Source organism: Dromiciops gliroides, chromosome 2 (genome assembly GCF_019393635.1).
Source record: "Dromiciops gliroides isolate mDroGli1 chromosome 2, mDroGli1.pri, whole genome shotgun sequence".
NCBI lineage: Eukaryota > Metazoa > Chordata > Mammalia > Microbiotheria > Microbiotheriidae > Dromiciops > Dromiciops gliroides.
The window spans coordinates 392279939-392300670 of NC_057862.1; the positions used below are offsets into that span (position 1 = coordinate 392279939).

The following is a 20732-nucleotide window of genomic DNA, read 5'->3' on the forward strand; positions in this document are numbered from 1 at the left end:
ATCTGGCCTCAGACACTTAACACTTACTAGCTGTGTGACCCTGGGCAAGTCACTTAACCCCAATTGCCTCGCTAAAAAAAAAAAAAAAGAAAAAGAATGTGAAAAAGAGAGGAAACTGAGTCACAGATCATACACAGGAGTTAGAAGTGGTCTATTCACCAAGGCACATGGGCTTCCACTAGTCATGGTATGTAACCCAAAAGTCTGATGGAGCCCACCAAGTACAAACCACCCTGGGGAAGAGGAAGGGGGCCTCTTCACTTCCCCTTCCCCTGCTAAGTTTTAGTCCTGGATATGGTAGGGAATGAGGGATGGCTATATTTCCCACAGCTCCAGAGTCACAATCCAGAGGCCCAGGACAAGGGAAAGGTGCCCCAGACTTATACCACTTCCTCTTCCTCACATTTTCTTTTGGTCTTTCCTGTCTTTTTGCTGACTTTCAGTCCTTCATCACTCCCTGTCTTTTCTGCTGACTTTCAACCCTTCACCACACCCCTTTGACTTGGGCTTCCTGTCTTCAGCCCTCCCTTCCTGCTGACCCTGAGCCTGGTCCATCAGACTATCCTAAGGCAGCAGTGATGCAGCTGAGTTTGGGTAGGAAGAAAGTAGCTATCAAGGCTGACGGGATGAAGAAGTCACGACATGACAGAGACATGGAATTTCAGAGTCAAACATAACCTTAGAGAGCACCTCGTGCAAGCCTCACATGTTACAAGAGACAGAGATGAAGTAAATTGTCTGGGCCACAGAGACTTAAGTGGCAGAGTGGGAATAGAAGCCAGGCCTCCCAAATATATTGACTTTCTTCTATATAGCACTTGGCCACATTTAATGTGTGGGTCACAGGCCTGTTCTTCTGCCTGCCTCAGTGGTGTGGCCCCCACTTGCTACATCCACTTGAGCATGTGTGTCAAAGCAGGGCTCAGAGAAGGCACTGTGATGCTTGTGGATGAATCAGCAAGGGCTGGAAAGGAGAATTGTCTCAGGGGAAGCTGATGGACAGGAGCTGTGTCCTAAAGAGCATGCCCTGCTCTATGCAAAGTCTGGAGGCTGGAACCCTGAGTTCTGGGGCTGGTGCACAACAAGGATGCAGTGGAAGGTGGTAAGGACAAGAGAAGGCCTGGTGTTGATGGTCAGAAAGTAACAAGTTTTGTCCTGAGGTTTCACTTCCAAGTGTCCCAAGGGATGCCAGGTGGGGGTGGACATACCCCAGGCTCAGATGGCTCTCTTCCTCTAATTTATGCCACAATGGATAAGGGCTACAAAAATGGACTGTCCCTCCTTGGGCAGGGAATAGAAAGGCTGAGACCTATCCTCTACTTAAAGAGAGGCAGCAGTAAGGAATAGTGGGAAGAGCAGAGGATCTGGCATTGGAAAACACTGATTTTCCTCTCAGTTTCCACATATACTAGCCTTGGTGACCCTAGACCAGTCACTGTATTTTCTGAGCTGTTGTTTCTGAAAGAGTCTGGCCCTGTGATTTCACTCCTCAGGATAAGGAAACTCCCTCCACTAGCCCAGATCTTCAACTGTTTGGGCAATTTCTAGCCTTAGGAGAATTGCCCAAATCATATAGCCTGAGCTTTACTTTCCTGATGTAGCATGAGTACCAATGGAGCACCTAGGCTATCCGTCACTCCTGTTGCCACTGTTCAGTCATCTTGGTCGTGTCCGGCTCTTCATAACCCCATTTGGGGTTTTCTTGGAAGAGGTACTGAAGTGTTTTATCATTTCCTTTTCTGGCTCATTTTACAGGTGAGAAAAAATGAGAACAGGGTTAAATGACTTGCCCAGGGTCACAAAGCTAGGAAGCATCTGAGGCACTTCATGAGGCATGATTTTTTCTAGCAAGAGAGAAAGTGACTGTAAAATGGGACTAATAAAACTTACCTATTCAGAGTTGTGAAGAAAATGAACATATTAGAGAAATGTAGGTTGTTATTATTGAGTCTCCAGATACTCCTAACCCCTTAGAATGTAAGCACCTTGAGGGCAGGGGCTGTTTAACTTGTCTTTGTATCCCCAAAACTTAGCATGGTGCCTGGCACATAATCAGTGATTAATAAGCCCTTGTCAATTGATGGGTTTCCCTTTCCCTTGGCCTAAGTGCGCACTGATATGCCCACTTCCCATAGCCATCCAGAGATGCTCTATCTACCTTGAGGATTGGGGTAAGAAGCTAAGAGGGGGCAGTGCAGCTAGGTGGTGCAGTGGATAAAGCACTGGCCCTGGATTCAGGAGGACCTGAGTTCAAATCCAGCCTTAGACACTTGACACATACTAGCTGTGTGACCCTGGGCAAGTCGCTTAACCCTAATTGCCCGGAAAAAAAAAAAAAAAGAAGCTAAGAAGGTTCCCTCCTCAGCTCTACCTCAGCCCTGCTCTAGGCACTGTTTCCCTGACTATAAAAGGTGAGAAAGGGGGAGGGGAATTCAAGACTCAATCAAACCCTGGGAGGAAAGATCAGGAGAAAACTGAGGCAGATGGGCCTGTCTACCTCTGTCAGTGAGAAGACTAGAGAAAAACAAAAGACAAAAGGCATCCTGCCTCGGAATATCTAAGTAGACTTGTTAAGGTTGTATCATAGAGTCACACATCTGAAAGCTCTAGGGGACCGTGAAAAATAGTGTTTCTTCCTATCAGGCTGGGGAGAGAGAATGGAAATGAGAGAACCCAGTCCAATAAAGGCAGAGGGACCAAATGTCATGGCCTAAGCAGGAGTAGAAAGATGAGGTGAGGGAGAGATGAAGTCCCCGGATGGAGCTGCACTTATCATTTCCCTCCCCCAAACCCTCTACTAACATAGAGGCGGAACCCCCACCTGGACAGCTCCTCACCCAGGAATACCATGGCAACAGTCAGTTCCCATGGAAACAAGCCCAGAGAGGAAGAAAACCGTAAAGAGCTCCCCCCCCCACAGAAATGGAACCGATCTCCACCACCTCCCCCACCTTGACTCTGAACCAATGCATCGGCCTGATGGCAGCAGACTTCCCTGGACCAAGGAGCTGGGGGAGAAGAAGCCTAGATTGGAGCCTACCTACATGGTTCAGCAGGGATAGATAGATAGATTGGGGTGGGGGGTGTGTGTGGAAATAGTCCCATCTTCTATCCCAAAATCTCAATTCTGCTATTTTTGAAAATTTCAGCCTCCAACATCTAAGCCCTCACCCAGACAACAGAGCTTTGAGATGTCCTGGGTCTGACTGCCTCTTTAAACCTACCCCCCAAAAAAGGGGGTAGGGAGTTTATATAGAGGGGTTTAGAGGAAGGGTGCTCAGTCTAGCTGGACATTCAGAGCCTTTGGCCCCAGAAAGCTGAGGTTTCCCCACACCCTGGTTCTCTGGGGTAATGCCTACCACCTGAGCTATTAAAAGGACAATCAGCTTAAAGGGAAGCAGAGATTACAGGCAGGGAGACAGCCTGGGCCAGGAATTCTCCAGTGAGAATCACTGCTCTCTATAAAGAAGCAGAGAAGGCGATATATGCATATTCAGTAATGTCTGGGCTTCTCCATCCTTTTGGGTAACATCCAGAAAAACCTTCAAGGGACTGGTCCAAACAGTTCTCTATCTTTCCTCCAAGTTCTTAGGGAGAGTCACGGAATCATGAAATTCAAGAATATGAGTCACAGTCACGTCATTTTAAAATGAGACCCACAGTTGAGAAAATGCACCTCCCTCTCTTCACTGGAGAGGTGGGGGACTATGGATGTACAATATTGCATATATTGTCAAACCCAGACAATACATTGGTTGGCTTTCCTGAACTGCTTTTTTTCTCCCTCTTTTAATCTTTATTACAAGGCAAGACCCTCTGGGTAGCTGAAGGAGAAGGTATATATTTGGAAATGAGTGTGATATAAAAACAAAAGACATTGAGAGACAGAGAGAGACAGAGAGACAGAGGGACAGAGAAAGACAGACAGAGACAGACAGAGAGATGAAACAAACAGAACTAAAAGAATCCCTTTTTAACTATTTGACTTTGATCAAGTCATTTCACCTGCCTGGGAATGAAGCTTCTTATCTGTGAAATAAAAGGGATGGACCAAATGATGTCCAAAGTCCTTTCTGGCTCTAATATTTTATAATTCTATCTCATTTCACAGGTGGGGAAACTGAGACCCAGCGAGGGGAAATAAAATCAGGGAAAGAGTCCAGAGCTTCTCTAAGTCAGGGTGCTAGGGGCTGTTCTGCCTGGCAGATTCTTTATCTCTGAGTAACTCTCCTTCAGAAAGAAGCTCTGATGTCTCTCTAACTACACTCCAGACAAAGACGGGGAAGAAAAGGGAATAAGCATTTTATTAAGCACCTATGGTGTACTAGGCTCTGTGCTGAGCACTTTATGAATATTTTATTTGATCCTCAGAACAACCCTGGGAGGTAGGTGCTATTATTATTCTCATTTTATAGTTGAGAAAACTGAGGCAGACAGAGGTTAAGTGACTTGCCCAGAGTCACACAGCTAGTAAGTGTCTAAGGTCAAATGTGGATTCGGGTTTTCTTGACTCCATGCCCATTGTGCCACTGAGCTGCTTCAAAGAGGCCAAAGTGGGTTGGCAGGGACAGCAGCAGAGCCTAACAGCTTCCTAGATTTCTGTGTACCTCCCTGAGGACTAACTCTCCCCAGAGAAAGTTAGAGGGCAGAGCCACCAAATTTCACGGGCCATCTCAGAAGCCAGGGGTCTTGTTTTTTAGCCCAGTTCTTTCGATCTCTACTCTGAGTTGTTAGAGGAAGGAAACTCCTGTTTCCTATTTCCATTCCATCTCTGTGGTTCCTTCCCCTTCCTAGAGATACAAACAATCTGACCACACTCTTCAATAAAGCTAGTTCCCTATTCCCCCTTTCCTCCACTCCTCCCAGCAGGCTTACCCACCTCTCCCAGTATTCCAGAGGGGTGCCATCCCCTCCCTGATGGCAAGAGAGGCCGGATATGTGGGGTAGCCAATAATAGAGCCCCCAGAGAGGGTGGTGGCCAGCCCCACCAGATGCCTTGCTCCTTCTGCCAGCAGAGTGGGAGAGTGTGGATGGGGCCATGCTAGCTCTCACTATTGAGTACTGGTAAGGGTGGGGGATGGTAAAAAGTGAAGCTGGAAGATTGAGTGATTTCCTTGCCATCTGCTGACTCATCCTCAAATATACCCCAGGCATAAAGAAGAGAAAAATGATACCTCCAAGGAGCTCAAAGAACTTTTTTTTTGGGGGGGGTGGGCAGGGCAATGAGGGTTAAGAGACTTGCCCAGGGTCACACAGCCAGTAAGTGTCAAGTATCTGAGATCAAATTTGAACTCAGGGCCTCCTGAATCCAGGGCTGGTCCTTTATCCACTGCGCCACCTAGTTGCCCCCTCAAAGCACTTTATAGGGAACACCTCCTTCATCCACAAACTATCCAGGAAAAGAAGGGGTAATAGAAACAATGCCTAGCATGGCTCAGGCTCTGGATCTGAAGCTGAGTGACCCCAATAGTCTGTCCTCTGTTCTCTCCTGTGGCCTCTGCTCAAAATGGACAAGCCACCAAAAGGGGCACTGCCGGTGAACAGGTGACATTTAATGACTCATTCCAGGGGCTCCAGTGTTCATGACTGAGGCCTTGGGGTTAAGGGAAAAGGGGAGGAAGGTATTGACTCCTCTGGGTGCTTTGAGATCACTAAATGTAGTCTAGTTCTTGCCCCATTGCACTGAGGTTGGATGCATTGGGAAGGCCAGAACAGGGGAATTTAATATGGACAAGGTGGACCTTTGTGAAGGAGAAGCAGTTTTGGCTGCTGAGGGTGGGACAGCTTCGTGTATAGAAAGAATGCTAGCCTGGGAGTTAAGAGGCCTGAGTTCAGGCCTTGGCTCTTCCACAGCCTTTCTGGGTGACCTTGATCGTTACTTTCCCTTTCTGGGCCTCAGTTTCCACAACTGGAAAAGGAGTAGGTTAGATGAAATGATCACAGTTGTACAGAAATGGGATGGGGTATCATCTCCCCAGAGGGAAGACAGGATGGGAGGAGTATGGGGTTGGCTGGACTCAACAAATCCCTCTGTGTTTTTTCCCCCATCTTCCCTGGGAGGAATGGTTGTGGGTGTGTCTGACTCACTGGTCTCATGGATTTCAGACAGTTTCTAACCTTAAGGGTGGGACTCCGGGGACTCGAGCTGCCTCACTTTTGCAGCCATACCCTAACAAAGGAGCATGATTCAGGTCTCTTCTCTGCAAGGTGGAGCTGCCCTTGTTGGAAACCCACCTCCTTTGGGGGAGAGGAAGAAACAGCTTTGGAGCATCAGGCAGAAGAACCTGGCAGAGAAGCCCAATTTCCCATTTCCATTCTAAGTCTCACTCGCTTGATAGCTGATTTCTTTCCAACCTCGAGCTCACAGAAGCCTGGTAGAAATGGTGCAGCTTCTGTGCCAGATTTGGCACTAACACATATCACTATTCAACCTCCTTCTTAGAACCACTTTTTCTTGGGCTGACTTTTTCTTGGGCTGAAATTCAAGGAAAATGAGGCAGTCGGCTCCAAAGAAAGCTGCCTCTCCCCTCAACTCCTTCGGTGTTGGATTTGAATAGAGATATGAGTTATGCTGTGGTGAAAGGTTTTTTTTTTGAGGGGAGGGCTGGGGAGATGGTTGATGGCAGTCCTGAGTTGGGGTGAATGAGGGAGAGGAAACAGAATGCATGGTTCTGTATAGGCAGATCAAAGGGTTCCTGAACCTTAGAGGTAGAAGGGACTTCAGAGGTCCACCCTGATAACTGGTCATCCAGCCTCTGCCTTAAGATGTCCAGGGATAGGGAGCTCACTCCTTTTTGAGGCAGCCCGTTCCACTTTGGAGTCCCTTTGATAGTGAGGAAATAGCTCTTCATCTGCTGAAATCTGTCTTTTTGCAACTTTTACCCATTGCTTCTCATTCTGCCCTTGGAGGCCAAGCAGAGCAAGACCAATGGCTCTGCCTGACAGCCCCTCAAATATTGAGGACAACTGTCATGCCTCCTCTTCTCCAGCCCCAACATCCCTGCAGATCCTGCAGTCAAAGAGGTGACCTCTACAAGCCCTTCACTGTTCTTCCTGCCATTCTCTGGATGAAGCCTAATTTGTCAATGTTTTTCCTAAAATGTAGTGCCCGGGACTTGTTTGTCCTTCATTCCCAAAGGGGACCATGATATCAGGGAGATGTCATGACTTGCACTGAATTGGATTTAGGTGAGGGAGGGCTGTGCAAGGTCACTAACCTCACTCTCTCCTCCAGAGCCATCTGGGTCCAGTGGCAAGATATACATCAGGATGATTGGAGATGGCCCCGGATGTTTAAGGCAAGTGGGGTTAAATGACTTGCCCAGGATCACACAGCTATTAAGTTTCTGAGGTCAAATTTGAACTCAGGTCCTCCCAACTTCAGGGCCAGTGTTCTATCCACTGTGCCATCTAGCTGCCCAGTTCCTGGGCATAATACAGTACTTTACAGGTGGTCTGTCTGAGGCAGAGGGCAGGCAAAATCATCCCTTTCCTTCAACACAAACTAAGATAATATTAGCTTTCTTTGGCTATCATACCATACTATTGACTCACACCAAACACACCCCCCCAACCTCTACCCCAGGCTTCTGTTCTCTCAGTGTAGGGCTATAAGGAAAAATGTTGGGGGGGGGGGGGCGGGGAGAGAAGAGATCGGTTTCTGAATATGTGCAGGAACTAGGCAAATGACTTGGGCCTACAGATTCTGAAACATGTCTGGAAATCTGGCTTACGGGAGAAGTGACCAGTGGGACAAAAGATTTCTTATTTTCTTAAAATGGATAGCTTAAGAAATGACCAGCAGAATTTCAGAAAAACTTGGGATGACATATATAAATTGATACAAAGTAAAGTGAGCACAACTAGAACACTGTACAAAGTAACAATAATATTGTAATGATGATCAACAATAAAAGACTTAGGTATATGATCAATACAATGATACAAGACAATTTCAAAAGACTCATTGTTAAAAAATGCTATCCACCTCCAGAGAGAGAACTGATGAACTCTGAGTGCAAAATGAAGCATCTTGTTTTTCAATTTCTTTATTTTTCTTGCTTTTTTCCCCCTCAATGTGGCTAATATGGAAATGTGTTTTGTATGACTTCACATGTATGATAGATAGATAACATATTGCTTGCCTTTTCAGGGTATAGAGGAAGGGAGGGACAGAAAGAATTTGGAACTCAAAATTTTAAAAAATTAATGTTAAAAAAATTTGACATAGAAATAAAACATTTAATGAAATAAATTTAAAAATACATTTAAAAATAAAATGGATAGCTTTTGTTTTTACATTACCTTCATTTCCAAATATATGTGATTCAATACTCAGTGTAACAAAGATTTTAAAAGAAAGAAAAAACAGCTTGGAAAAACTAAGCTACATAGCAACTGAGTCTGGCAGGCCAGCTTATTAAGCTTAAAACTCCCCTGAGACTTTGGAGACACCCCAGAAGTGCAATGGTCCACATCTCTGTTCACTTCTGCAAATAAGGAAAGGAGGGTCGTTTTCCTATCTATTCTCCAGGGCCAAGCTTGATCCGTAAAATGACACAGTACTAGGTTTCAGCATTTTGTTCTGGGGAAAGGATTTCTCTACACATTATGCCCTGAGAGGGCCATTTGAAGGAAGATGAAACCACCATCTTTGGATGAAAAGTCATTGGTCTGCTATTAAGGTCACTGTTATAATTATATTTATTCTATCAGTATCATAAATAAAACATGTCATGTCTACTCAGTAAAAGAGCCTGCATGTGGGGAGGAAGCATGACTTAGGAGATGGTGGGTTAAATTTAAAGTCTAGAGAGAAGTGGGTCAAATCCTGCCTCAGGATCTTAGACAAGTCACTTCATCTCTTTATGACCTCAGTTTCCTAATCTGCAAACTGGAGATAGTAATCCTTGCACTACCAACCTCATAGGGTTTTTGTAAGGAAAGCATTGCAAATCTCATATAAATAAATATATGGTGTAATTCTTATTTCTAGGTCTCATCTTGACAATTGGCATACACCAGGGTAGAGCAAAACAAGGCTTGACTCAGGAGATAATGGATATTCCCCAAATCTTGCCTCTGACATTTATTAGCTGTGGGCCTCTGGGTAAAACATTTAACCCCTTGCCTCAGTTTACTCATCTATAAAGTGGGGGTAATAACACCTGTTGAAAGTACCTCATGGGGGGGGGGGGACAGCTGGCGTAGTGGATAAAGCACCGGCCCTGGATTCAGGAGGACCTGAGTTCAGATCCAGTCTCAGACACTTGACACTAGCTGTGTGACCCTGGGCAAGTCACTTAACCCTCATTGCCCCACAAAAAAAAAAAAGAAAGTATCTCACAGGGTTTTTGAGGATCAAATGAGGTTACATAAATCCTTTTATATCCTTAAAGGCTGTATAAATATCAGTTATTATTATTTGGTGGGGATGAGGGAGAGGGATCCCAGGTCTTAAGGATACCAGTCATTCTTCATACTCTGGCAAAGATTCAGGGGGTGGGCCTTCCAGATCTCAGGATAGCCAAGGATTTTTCCTCCTCACACAGCAATGACCTATTATAATGTATGGTCCTTGGCTAATAATACTTTTCCTCTCTCAATGCATTAAGATCTGATGCATCTGAGCAATAAAAATAAAACAATCCCACAGTAATAAATAGGGATGTCCAAGGTGGATGAAGTTGCTCCTCGTTCCTTTTTCTCTCTTCCCTGGGGTTGCTAGACTCAGGCTCCCCCCACCTCTGCTTCCATTCTCCCTCCTGGAAGTCATTCAGGGAAACTTACCCAGGCAGAGGGTATAAGAGAGCTGGGCATGAAGGGAACCCAGGCATGTAAGTTCCCAACCCCTCTCCTTCACCCTGGCACCATGATTACATTCTCTCCTGCTTTCTACCACTGGAGAGATCCTTGGTACCGCATCCACAGTCCCAGGAGATCGATGGAAATGTTGCCCCTTCCCTGAGGCCTAATCTACTTTGCCCTTTCAGCCTTGGCCATGGATAATAATAATAAACTATGTTTCTATAGCCCTTTAATATCAATCATTTTATTTCCTCTTCCCAACAACCCTGGTGAGATGTGTATGTAGTGTATATTCCCATTTTACAGATTAAGAAACTGAGGTTCAGAAAGAGGAAGTAACTTGCCCAATGTCATACACAGCTAATATCAGATTTGGAGTTTGACTCAGTCAAGAGGTCTTGATCAGGAGCAGCCAGGTGGTACAGGGGGCAGAGTGCTGGACCTGGAGTCAAGAATATTTCAAATTGGGCCTCACACACTTACTCTGTGTGACCCTGGACAAGTCACTTAACCCTGTTGGTCTCAGTTTCCTCATCTGTAAAATGAGCTGGAGAAGGAAATGGTAAATCACTCCAGTGTCTTTGCCAAGAAAACCTCAAGTGAAGTTATGAAGAGTCATTTGCAATTGAAAAATGACTGAACAACAAGAAGAGGTCTTTCCTAATACCTTGTTGCCTCCGGGAAACTGAGTCATGGGATCGTAGATTAGAGCTCTAAGGGGTCAGTCAGTTCAGTCTCCTGATTTTACAGATGAGAAGCTGTGGCCCAAAAGTTAAGTAACTTTTTTTTTAAAAAAAGAAACAATTGGAGATTTTATTTGACCCTGGGAGTTAACAGATTTTGAAAATAAGAATCAAAACAGCAAACCAGGAGAACATTGCCATTATCTAGGTAAGTGTCAAATAAGAAACATGGAACTCATGTTTGATGCTATAATTTCCTCTTCTCCAAACCTAGTCTCAACATTTCTTTTACAGTCTAGGTAGCCAAGACAAGAGTAGGAGAATTCTTGAGATGGAGAAAAATGATTTACAAAGATCACACTTATAATTCTTTTTTTAACTATCAAAACAGAAACCTTAAAGTATCTAGAAGAGTATGGCCACTTATAAATAGCAAAAGATATTATATATGCAAAATGCTTTGTATTTGTGAACATGATATGAAAGAAAAAAAGTTAAGTAACTTAACAAAATGGTAGATCTGGGATTCCAATCCTGGCTCTCTTATTCCAAATGCCACCTGTTATCCACGGTACAGCTCAAAATGATACCCCCTCTTCCTTGAAGAGGTTCCCTAGACTCACTGAAAAAGGGACAACTTTTCCCAACCCTTTCCTTACTCAGGTTTAAACTACAGTCAAGCATTTACTAAGCACCTATTGTGTACCAGGCATTCCCTCTCCCTTAACCCCTCTACAAATGCTCCTTTTACTCCAACTCCCAATGATCCCCACTATTAAAGGGGTAATGATCATGCAGATGACTTAAAAATAGCCCAAGAAAGACTTCCCTGCCCCACAAAAAACCCCTCCAACAAGCCATTAATTTTGGGGATGGTTTCTTAGGGGTGGCTACACAAAATTTTCCTTCTTAATTATGTTTCACAGGATCAGATGCCTTACAGATGCAAGGGACCCTAGAAAGCATCTAATCTAACCCCTTCATTTTATAGCTGAGGACCAAAGAAGTTACCCTATGACCTGTCCAAGGTCACTCAGGTGGTAATGGAAGTACCATTCAAACTCAGGTCCTGTAACTCCAAATCCAGTGCTCTTTCCACAACATTCCATTGCTTTTTTGCTTTGCTCTGATTAATATTCAAATAAGCTTCCATTTGCTGAGTGCCTCACTGATAGGGGGATGAGAAAGGGAGGAGGGAGGCTGGGCATGAGTAGGGAAAGAAGATGGAGGCCTACCTTCGATGAGGCATTTGCAGTGAGAGCATACAGCAGGAGGACAGAGGACAGATGTCAGGGGAACTGGGCCAATGTGAAGTCAAAAGATAGCAATTCAAATTTATTTTTGTAAAAAGAGCATGCTTACCCTTCTTCGGTTACATAGGCCATAGGCCCGGGCACCTATAAGATACTCAGGATAGAGAATCGTAGAACCAGAAGTCCAATCCTTTCATTTGCTAGGAGTCTGAGGCCCAGAGAAAGGAAGTGACTGGTCCAAGGTCACACAAAAACTGTCTATGGACCTTCTTTAGGGCTGTTTCCCACCTGGAGGTTCTAGCTTATTGTGGAACAAGTTCCTTATTTTCCCTGGACCTCAATATCCTCGTCTGTAAAATGAGTAGGCTGGATACAGGATGCTCTATGGCTAATTGCGAAATAAACATCCAGTCATTTCGAGGGAAGCAATTATTTCCTCATAGTGACAGCTGAAAACATCCGTGCAGCTGACTATGGCTATGTTGTTGTTCGTCCTTCATTCCTGACATCAGGGTGATATCATGACTTGCACTGATTTGGATTTAAGTGAGTGAGGGCTGTGCAAGGTCACCAACCTCATTCTCTTCTACAGAACCATCTGGATCCAGTGGCAAGGTATACATCAGGACGACTGGAGATGGCCCTGGATGTTTAAAGCAATTAGGGTTAAGTGACTTGCCCAGGGTCACACAGCTAGTAAGTGTCTGAGAGTGTCTCAGGTCCTCCTGACTCCAGGGCCAGTGCTTTATCCATTGTGCCACCTTGGCTGCTCTACTATGGCTACATGCTCCTCTGATGAACAAAGGTCTAACTAGAATTTTTTTAAATTTCTCTTAGGTAAAATAATAAATACAAAATTATCATCCAAAAAAATGAGCAGCCTAAATTTGATAATAATAGCTAGAATTTATATAGTGTTTTAAGGTTTGTGAAACACTTTACAAATATCATCCCATTTGATCCTCACAAAAATCCAAGGAGACAGATGGGTTTTATTATCCCCATTTTGCAGATGAGGAAACAGACACAGCAAATGACTTACCAGAGTTACGTAGCTAATAAGTATCTGAGGCAAGATTTGAACTCAAAGCCCTCCTGACTCCAGGCCCAGGCTTCTATTGACTATACCTTCCAGATCCTATGATCCTGATATATTATGGGTATGGTATCAAAATTACCTTGGCCCTCTGGGTCCCTCTTTCGCAATAGGACTAAGGGAGTAGAAGGGAAAGGTGGTTGTGACCAAGGCGGGGAGAGAAGAGGAATCTTTGAAGATTATATGTGCATGTGGATATGTGAGCACGGATGTGGATAAAGACGAACATATGTATGTTATGTGACTATAGTATGATTCTCCCTATATATTGTCTTCCCCCATTAGATTGTAAACTCCTTGAAGGCAGGGACTATCATGCCTTTCTTTGCATCCTCAGCTCTTAGCACAGTACCTAGCTCACAGTAGGCGCTTAATAAATGCATATTGTGGCTAGGCCTGTATGTGGTTGTATTTTAACTTATACGCATCAGTAGACTGGCATGTATTATATGTGACCACGTAATAAAAATTATATATATATATATATAAATATATATATATATAGCACTTGGAGGTTTACAAATCACTTTATGTAGTCTTTATAATAATGCTGTGAGGAAGATGCTGTTATTATCACCATTTTATAGATGAGGTAACTGAGCCTAAGAGAGGTTAGGTAGGTGCCCACAGTCACACAGCAAGTAAGTCTAGAAGTGGGATCTAAATTCAGGTCTTCTTGACTCCGAGAACCAATCCATTATGTATTATTATGTGCTTCAATACCTTTGGTTCAAGGGTACAAGGTGGGGATGAAGAGATACCTGAATCTGGAAAGGAGAGTCTCCTTTGGCCATGTATTCCAGGCCTGATTGAGGTGGGAGAAACACTGCCTCCCATCCCCAGTCCCAACAGACACAACCTGGTGCTATTTGGGAGAGATGAGGATGCTGATGGAAAGGGTCATGGAGGGCATCACAGGGAGTTTTTGTACAGCTCCTCTCTCTGGGATGGCAGAGGGTCCTAGGGGTCTCTCTTGAGCCTGAGAGGGCCTCCTAAGACATCTGGGTAGCCGCCCTTCCTTCCCATTGGCTAGTACAACCCGAGGCCCTCCCTTCCCCCAGCTCCTTGTAATCCTGGCCCCAGTGACCCTAGCTGGCTAAGCCTAAAGAAACCTGACTCTCCCAAAGGCTCTCCTATCAGCCCCTGCTCAGCTCTATTTCCCCTCAGGGTCCCTGTCCTTCATGGGTCATTTTTCATCTCTGCTTTCCTTGACCTAGCCATCTGAGGGATAGGCCTCATGTGCATTTCTCTCTCCAGGGGTAGAGAAGGGATTTGGTCATATGTACTTAATGCTTAAGAGCATGTTAAGCATGCAAATGCCCAGTAGGCATACGGAGCCCCTAGCATGTTCTAAGTGCATGTGCTCAGCATGTTTCATGCATAGCAGTAAGCATATGCAGGGTGTGTTTCTCATGGCTGCAACATGGGCTAGAGAGTGGGGGAAGTCAAGATGTCTTCTCTGATTGGACCATCTAGTTGCCAGGGTTGACAGGGAAGAAAAGCAGGGCCTGGTCCTTCAGGGGACCTATTTCCCAGCAAAGGAATTTCCCCAAATCAGGCTGGATTGGTGGGTACTGAGACAAAACCCAAAGGGAACCCAAACCCATGAAGCCCTCCCTGACCAGCCTAGCTATCTCTCTCTTCTCTACCTCTCTCCTCTGAACCTTGTCAGTGCTTTTCACCTGGACAGAGCAGAAGACATTTAGCACAGCTTGCCTAACGTGATCAGTTCTCTTGCCATGCATTTGTCTTCTCTTCTCTCATACTGATGGCCAGAAAGAAGACAGTTGGTTTCTTATCCCAGTTCTAGAAAGGATGGAGGGAGTTAAGAGAGGAAACAGTCACTTAGGACCCTGGTGTTCCAGTTTCCGGGCTGGTTTTTTTGGATTCTGACTCTAAATGTGGGAGGTGTCCCTTTTTTTGCTGGTCTTCTTTGCTGTTTGCTTGGGCGGGGCGGGGGGGGGGGGCAATGTGTGCCATTTCATCCTCTGTCCCAACACTGGGCTGGGAAGACCTATCCCAGGAAGGCTGCTCTAAAGCCCATGCCACCCTATCCTGAGCTATCCCAGGACTAAGGGAGAATGTGTTTCACAGAATCGTGGAGAAGACATAACACATGGCTAAAGAGACATACCCTCTGTATGCTTGGGCTAGCTCTCTGTTATACAGGGGAAACTGGGGGAATAAGATTAGCAACAACCTGGTCAGCACTAGGAACAATGAATTCACTGCCAAATTCATGCCAGACCCAGGTCAAAAAAAGGCAAAACCGACGTGTGCAGGGTGGGTCCCTTACCTGTGGGGGAGAGGGAAGGGAGAGATGGTGGATCTCTGGGTTATACCTACAGTTTGCCTCATGTCTTAAGTAGCCCATGAGAGGGTGAGCCCCAGTCCCCATCACCAGCAGGAAGAAGGTGTAAGGCTTGAAGATGCAGTGGGCAAACAAAGGTAATATGTATGTCAGTCTAGGAGGTCACAACTCCCAGGGGTAAACCAGAGTTTTCTCTATTCCGTGACTCGATTTGCTCACCTATGCCAAAGTGAAGCCTCTAATGATGATCTAGCTAGGGTATGGAGATGGGCAGCTGTTGACCCATATTCCCAATTCTAGATGGTGTGGTAGAGTGGAAGGAATGCTGACTTCGGGGGCAAAGAACCCGAGTGCAAATCCTGGCTTAGCCCTTTCCTGTGTGACTTTGAACAAATCACTAGGTCTCTCTGGGCTTTGGTTTCCTTATCTATAAAATGAGAGAATTGGAGGAGATGATCCTGTTAGCTCTAAAAGGATCATCCTATGTCTCAGGTTCTAGACTTGACAAGGATGCTGGTTTGCTTTTGTCCCAGAATCCTGAATCTTAGTCAGACCCAAAACACCTCGTTTCCTCTGCTACGTCATTTGTTTCCTCCCTGGAGGAGGGAGGAAGGGAGACGTGGTCCTGAGGGAGTCTCATAGCCTGCCTTCATCACCATGCACACAGCCCTGGGGACAGTCCCATGCCCTTCAACATCCAGCGGAAATCCAGGCACTACCTGGGAACCAGAGAAGGGAAAGGAGAAGCCAGAAGCCAGTGTCTCAATCAGCTGCCAGGTCTTCAGGGGAATAAGAGATCAGGTTCTATCCCCAACTTTGGTTGTGTAACCCTGGACAAGTCACCACCCCCTAGGAGTTAATAGGAATTTACTTGAGGGCAACTAGATGGTGTGATGGATAGAGCATCTGGCTTGGTGTCAGAAAGACCTGAGTCCAAATCCTTCCTCAGAGCTGGGTGACCCCGGGCAAGTTACTTAACCTCTGTTTCCCTCAGTTTCCTTATCTGTAAAATGGGGATAATAATAGCAACTAACCCCCTCCCCCTCCCCTGCCAGGGTTGTCATGAGAATTAAATGAGATAATAATTATAAAGCACTGAACACAGTACCCAGCAAATAGTAAGTGCTATATGTTTGCTATTATTGTTGTTATTATTCCTAGAGTTAGAGGAAAGACTCAAGGTCTGTGAAGAACTTTGAGATCCACAAAGAAACTTGTATTTTTTAGGTTTCTCTCATCTTCCTCCCTGTCTCCTCTTCCCTTACCAGGTCTCAGTTTCCTCATCTGTAAAATGGGAATAATAATAATAATAATTGTACTTACCTCACAGAGGTAGGTAGTGCAATATACCTATTCAATAGATCAGCAATTCTCAAACTTTTTGGTCTGGGGACCCTTTACACTCTTAAAAATGAGGACCCCTCCCAAAGATATTTTGTTTATGTGAGTTATAGCTATCCATATTTACCATATTGGAAATTAAAATATCTTCGTATTAAAACAGTTTTGACCTTGAGGATTACCTGAAAGGGGTTCTCAGAAACCCCCTTGGGGTCCCCAGAAGACACTTGAGAACAACTGCCTTAGAGCACTATTTAAATGTGAGTTTTTATTACTCCCTCCAGCCCCCGCCCAGAGTGAGCAGCCCCAACATTTACTGTATGTACTGCGTGCCTCCCCAAGCTGACCTCACAGCATTGCCTCACTGTACCTTGCCCGCCACTGGGGCTACCTGGAAACCTTTGGCCACAAGGCAAAGATGATATACTTTCAGGGTGGGGGGCAGGGCAGTCATGGGGATGGGAAGGGCAAAGGAAGATCTAAGAGACTTCTTTCAGCCCCCACCCCCAGATCTGGGACCAACCCAAATCATCTGTGTATGCCTCTCTCTAGCCCATATCTCTGCAGTCACATGAGCCCAGGGGAAATCTGCAGAAGCCAGTTTCCCTGGGGGCCAAGGAAGGAGCTGTCAATCTCTACTGACCCAGCCTGGTCTGGGGGGGTTAACCTTTTTGGGGGGAGGAGGAGGAGGGGCTTTCCTAAAATCAGGCCTTTCTTCTCTGGGGGTACAGAGAAGCCCCCTCCCCTCCTCTTTTCCCCTCTCCCTCCTCTCTTCCCTTGAGGGTTACTGTAGAGGAGATAGGATTTATTTGAGCTCCCACAGGGGCTAGCAGGGAGCTTTAACCCTTCTGGGTTTAATCAACATTGGGGAGGGAGTACAGATGCTCCCCGAATAGTCCCTGAAAGACAAAGATGTAAACTGAACCTAGGAGGGTGTCTCACTCCCCCTACCTACAATCCCCAGCTTATAGTCCAGACTACACCATTGCTAGCCATGAAGGTCATCTGAAGGGAATTGTGGTCAGAAGCCTAGAATCACAGAATGAGAACCCAACTGGGCTGCTAATGAAAAGAAAGGGGAGGGAAGTGAAGCTGAAGGTGCTGATGAGAAGAGTCAGGAGGGAGCCATTAGGAAGGGGGAGGGGAACAGGTAGCAGCCAAGTCCACCTGTACGGAGGACCAGACAGCAGCCATCTCCTTTGGAATTAATCTCTATAGCCTGCACAATCTGCTTCCCAGACAAGAGAAAGCCTGGAGAGAGAAACCCCCTCCCCCCATCTCTTCCTTCGAAAGGAAGATCTTGAGACCGCTGACCCCAGTCCAATCACCAATCAATTTTTTACCATTGTTGTCATCTCCTTAGCTTCCTCCATTCCATAAAACATACTGGTTAATATATTGGGGATGGAGAGGGCTCCGGCCGGGGCTCGACCTTCTGACTCCCCAGGAGTTACATAAGCCCAGGCTCTTTGTCTCCAAGGCCGCCTGGTATATAGGTGGGGGCTGGGGGAGGTCATTACTTCCCTCCCCATTCCATGACGGGGGAGAGAGTGTCATCAGTCTCCCCTTCCAGTCTTAGGGGCTGTCCAGGCCTCCCTGGGATAAAGCCACTCGGATGAGTGATTAGATGCTTCAAATGGCTCCTGCAGACTCCCAGGTCTCTCCCTCCTCCCACCCCTCCCCAAAGGGCTGCCTGCCTCCCAGTCTTAGTCATCTCTCAACCGCGGCTCCGCGGTCGTGTCCACCCCTCCCCCTCCAACCTCCCCCCCCCCCGGCCCCTTTTCCCCCTCTAGAAGAGGGGGCAAGGCTGCCCTGGCTGCCAGAGATGGATAGATATCATTCTTCCCTCCCCAGTCTGACAGTGACCCTCCAGCAGTCCAGGGGCTCTCTTTCCTGCTGCTCAGTAAAGGATGAGAAGCTACTCTGCCACCCCCGCCACCCCCACCCCCCCAATCCCTGGCCCCCCGCAGCCCGCAGTCCAAGCCTTCCCCCTCCCCCTCCGCTGCGCTGCGCTGCGCACAGACGGCGCAGGGAGAGGGGGAAGGGGCATTGCCCACTGCAGGGGGAGGGGGCGGGAGAGGACGTCTGCTGCCCACCTTGGGAGGTACTACCCACTCCTGGGGTACCCTGAGCTCACGCTAGGGGCACTGCCTTGTGCAAAGGCGCGGATGCCCGTCCCGGGGGTGCAGGAGCGGGGGTGGGGGACTAGCTGCAGTGGCCCGTGGCTAAGCGCAGTGCCCGGTGGGTGCAGACGGGGCGAGCTACAGGAAGGGCACCCCTGGGGCGGGGCGGGGAGGGCGCCTGGGCTACGCGGGCTGGGTGCCGCGACGGGCTTATTACCTGCCCACGAAATTCTCCAGCACCGAGCTCTTGCCCGCGCTCTGGCCGCCCACCACAGCGATCTGCGGCAGGTCCAGGTTGGCATTCTGGCCGATGGCGGAGAAGGCATCCTGCAATCTGTTGACCAGCGGGATCAGGTCTTCCATGCCACGGTTCCCCATCGCTGCGGCTGCCGCTGCCTGAGCCCCCGCCTCCGGGGGCTCCCCGCTCTGGCACCGGCTTCCTTCGAGCCCTCTGCCTTCACTGCAGGCTGCTGACCGCCGGATCCGCGGCAGGCACAGCCCCTGGCTCTCCTCTCCCGCCCCTACAGAGGTAGGGGCTCCTGCGTCTTCTCCCTCCCGCAGCAGCAGAGACGCTTAACCCGACTGCCTGCTTCGACAGCAGCCGGGCTCGCAAGCAGCCCAGCCACCCCACGGGGATTGGAGCCCAGCACTGACCCACGGTCATCGCCAGAGGGAGCCAGAGAACCCGAGGGAGGTGCCTTCGCCCCGCGCAGGCGCTGATGCCGAACAATCACGGGAATTGTAGTTTTCTCTAGAGCGTGGGCGATGAAAGGACCATCTATTTAGAGGTGTTGCTTACCTGGGCTCTGGGTTGACACCCTGCAACAAGGGCCAAGTCAACGAGAAAGGAATACACTTTTCCTCTAAAACCTGGGCTATGTGACCTGGGGCAAGTCACGTCATCCCTGTCCCACTCTACACCCTTTCTACTTCTACCTCTCCCCCATCTCCATTAGTTAAGCTTCCACCATTTAAATAAACCCAAGTCCTACCCCTGTCTAATCCAGCCCCCAGGGAGCTATCTTTCCTTTGAGGCATCTATAATATTCATTTGACATGTATATTCTTCCCTGTGCTGTCAGTGATCTTTTTATACGTGTCTTATCTCCCTTACTAGACTGTGAGTTCCTTGATAGCAGGGACCAAATTTTATTCATCTTTGCCACCCTCACAGCAGCCAAGCACAGGGGATGAATGAATGAGTGCAGTGGGTGTTGTTAATTGATACAAAATGGCAGGATAGGGCTGGTAAGCCCCACAGAGGATAAAATGCTCATTTTACCACATTCTCTAGCCCCTCTTTTAATTAAAAATTTAGAAAATACTTGCTATACATGCTGCTTTTTGATTCATATTGACTCCATCTTCTCATCATGGGATCATAGACCTAGATCTGGAAAGGACTTCAGAGCCCATCTGTTCCAACTCCCTTCAATTTTTTCCTCAATTACATGTAAAAACAATCTTTACCATTCATTAAAATTTTTTTTGAGTTCCAAATTCTTTCCCTCTTCCCCCCCTCCAATGAGAAGGCAAGCAATTTAAAATGGGTTATAAATGTGAAGTCATGCAAAACATATTTCTGGGGGCAGCTAGGTGGCACAGTGGATAAAGCACCAGCCCTGGATTCAGGAGTACTTGAGTTCAAATCCGGCCTCAGACACTTGACACTTACTAGCTGTGTGACCCTGGGCAAGTCACTTAACCCCCATAGCCCTGCAAAAACAAAACAAAACAAAACAAAAAAACATATTTCTATGTTAGTCATGTTGTGGAAAAAAACAGACAAAAATCCCAGGAAAATAAAGAAAAACGAATTGAATTCATTCAATGAATTGAATATGCTTCAATCTGTATTGATTCCATCAGTTCTAGAGATGGATAGCAGTTTTCATCATAAATCCTTCAGAAATTATTTTGTATCATTGTATTGCTGAGAAGAGCTCATTCTATCACAGTTGATCATCATTACAATGTTGCTGTTACTGTGTACAATGATCTTCTGACTCTGCTCACTTCACTTTGCATCAAATTGTATAAGTCTTCCCAGGTTTTTATGAAAGCATCCTGCTCATCATTTCTTATAGCACAATAATATTCCATCACAATCATATGCCA

General features: G+C 46.6%; 1 protein-coding gene across 10 annotated transcripts in view; it reads right to left on the reverse strand.

Moving 5' to 3' along the window:
* Positions 1-19279, reverse strand: part of DNM1 (dynamin 1) — a 67398-nt gene extending 48119 nt beyond the window's left edge. For all 10 annotated transcript variants that reach the window (XR_006355017.1, XR_006355016.1, XR_006355015.1 and 7 more), the window contains exon 1: positions 18832-19279. Coding sequence is in view for 6 of the 10 variants with exons in the window: in XM_043988878.1 (XP_043844813.1) it covers positions 18832-18992 (161 nt within the window). In the remaining 4 variants the exon portion in view is untranslated. The remainder of the gene's footprint in view (positions 1-18831) is intronic.
* Positions 19280-20732: the final 1453 nt, after the last annotated feature.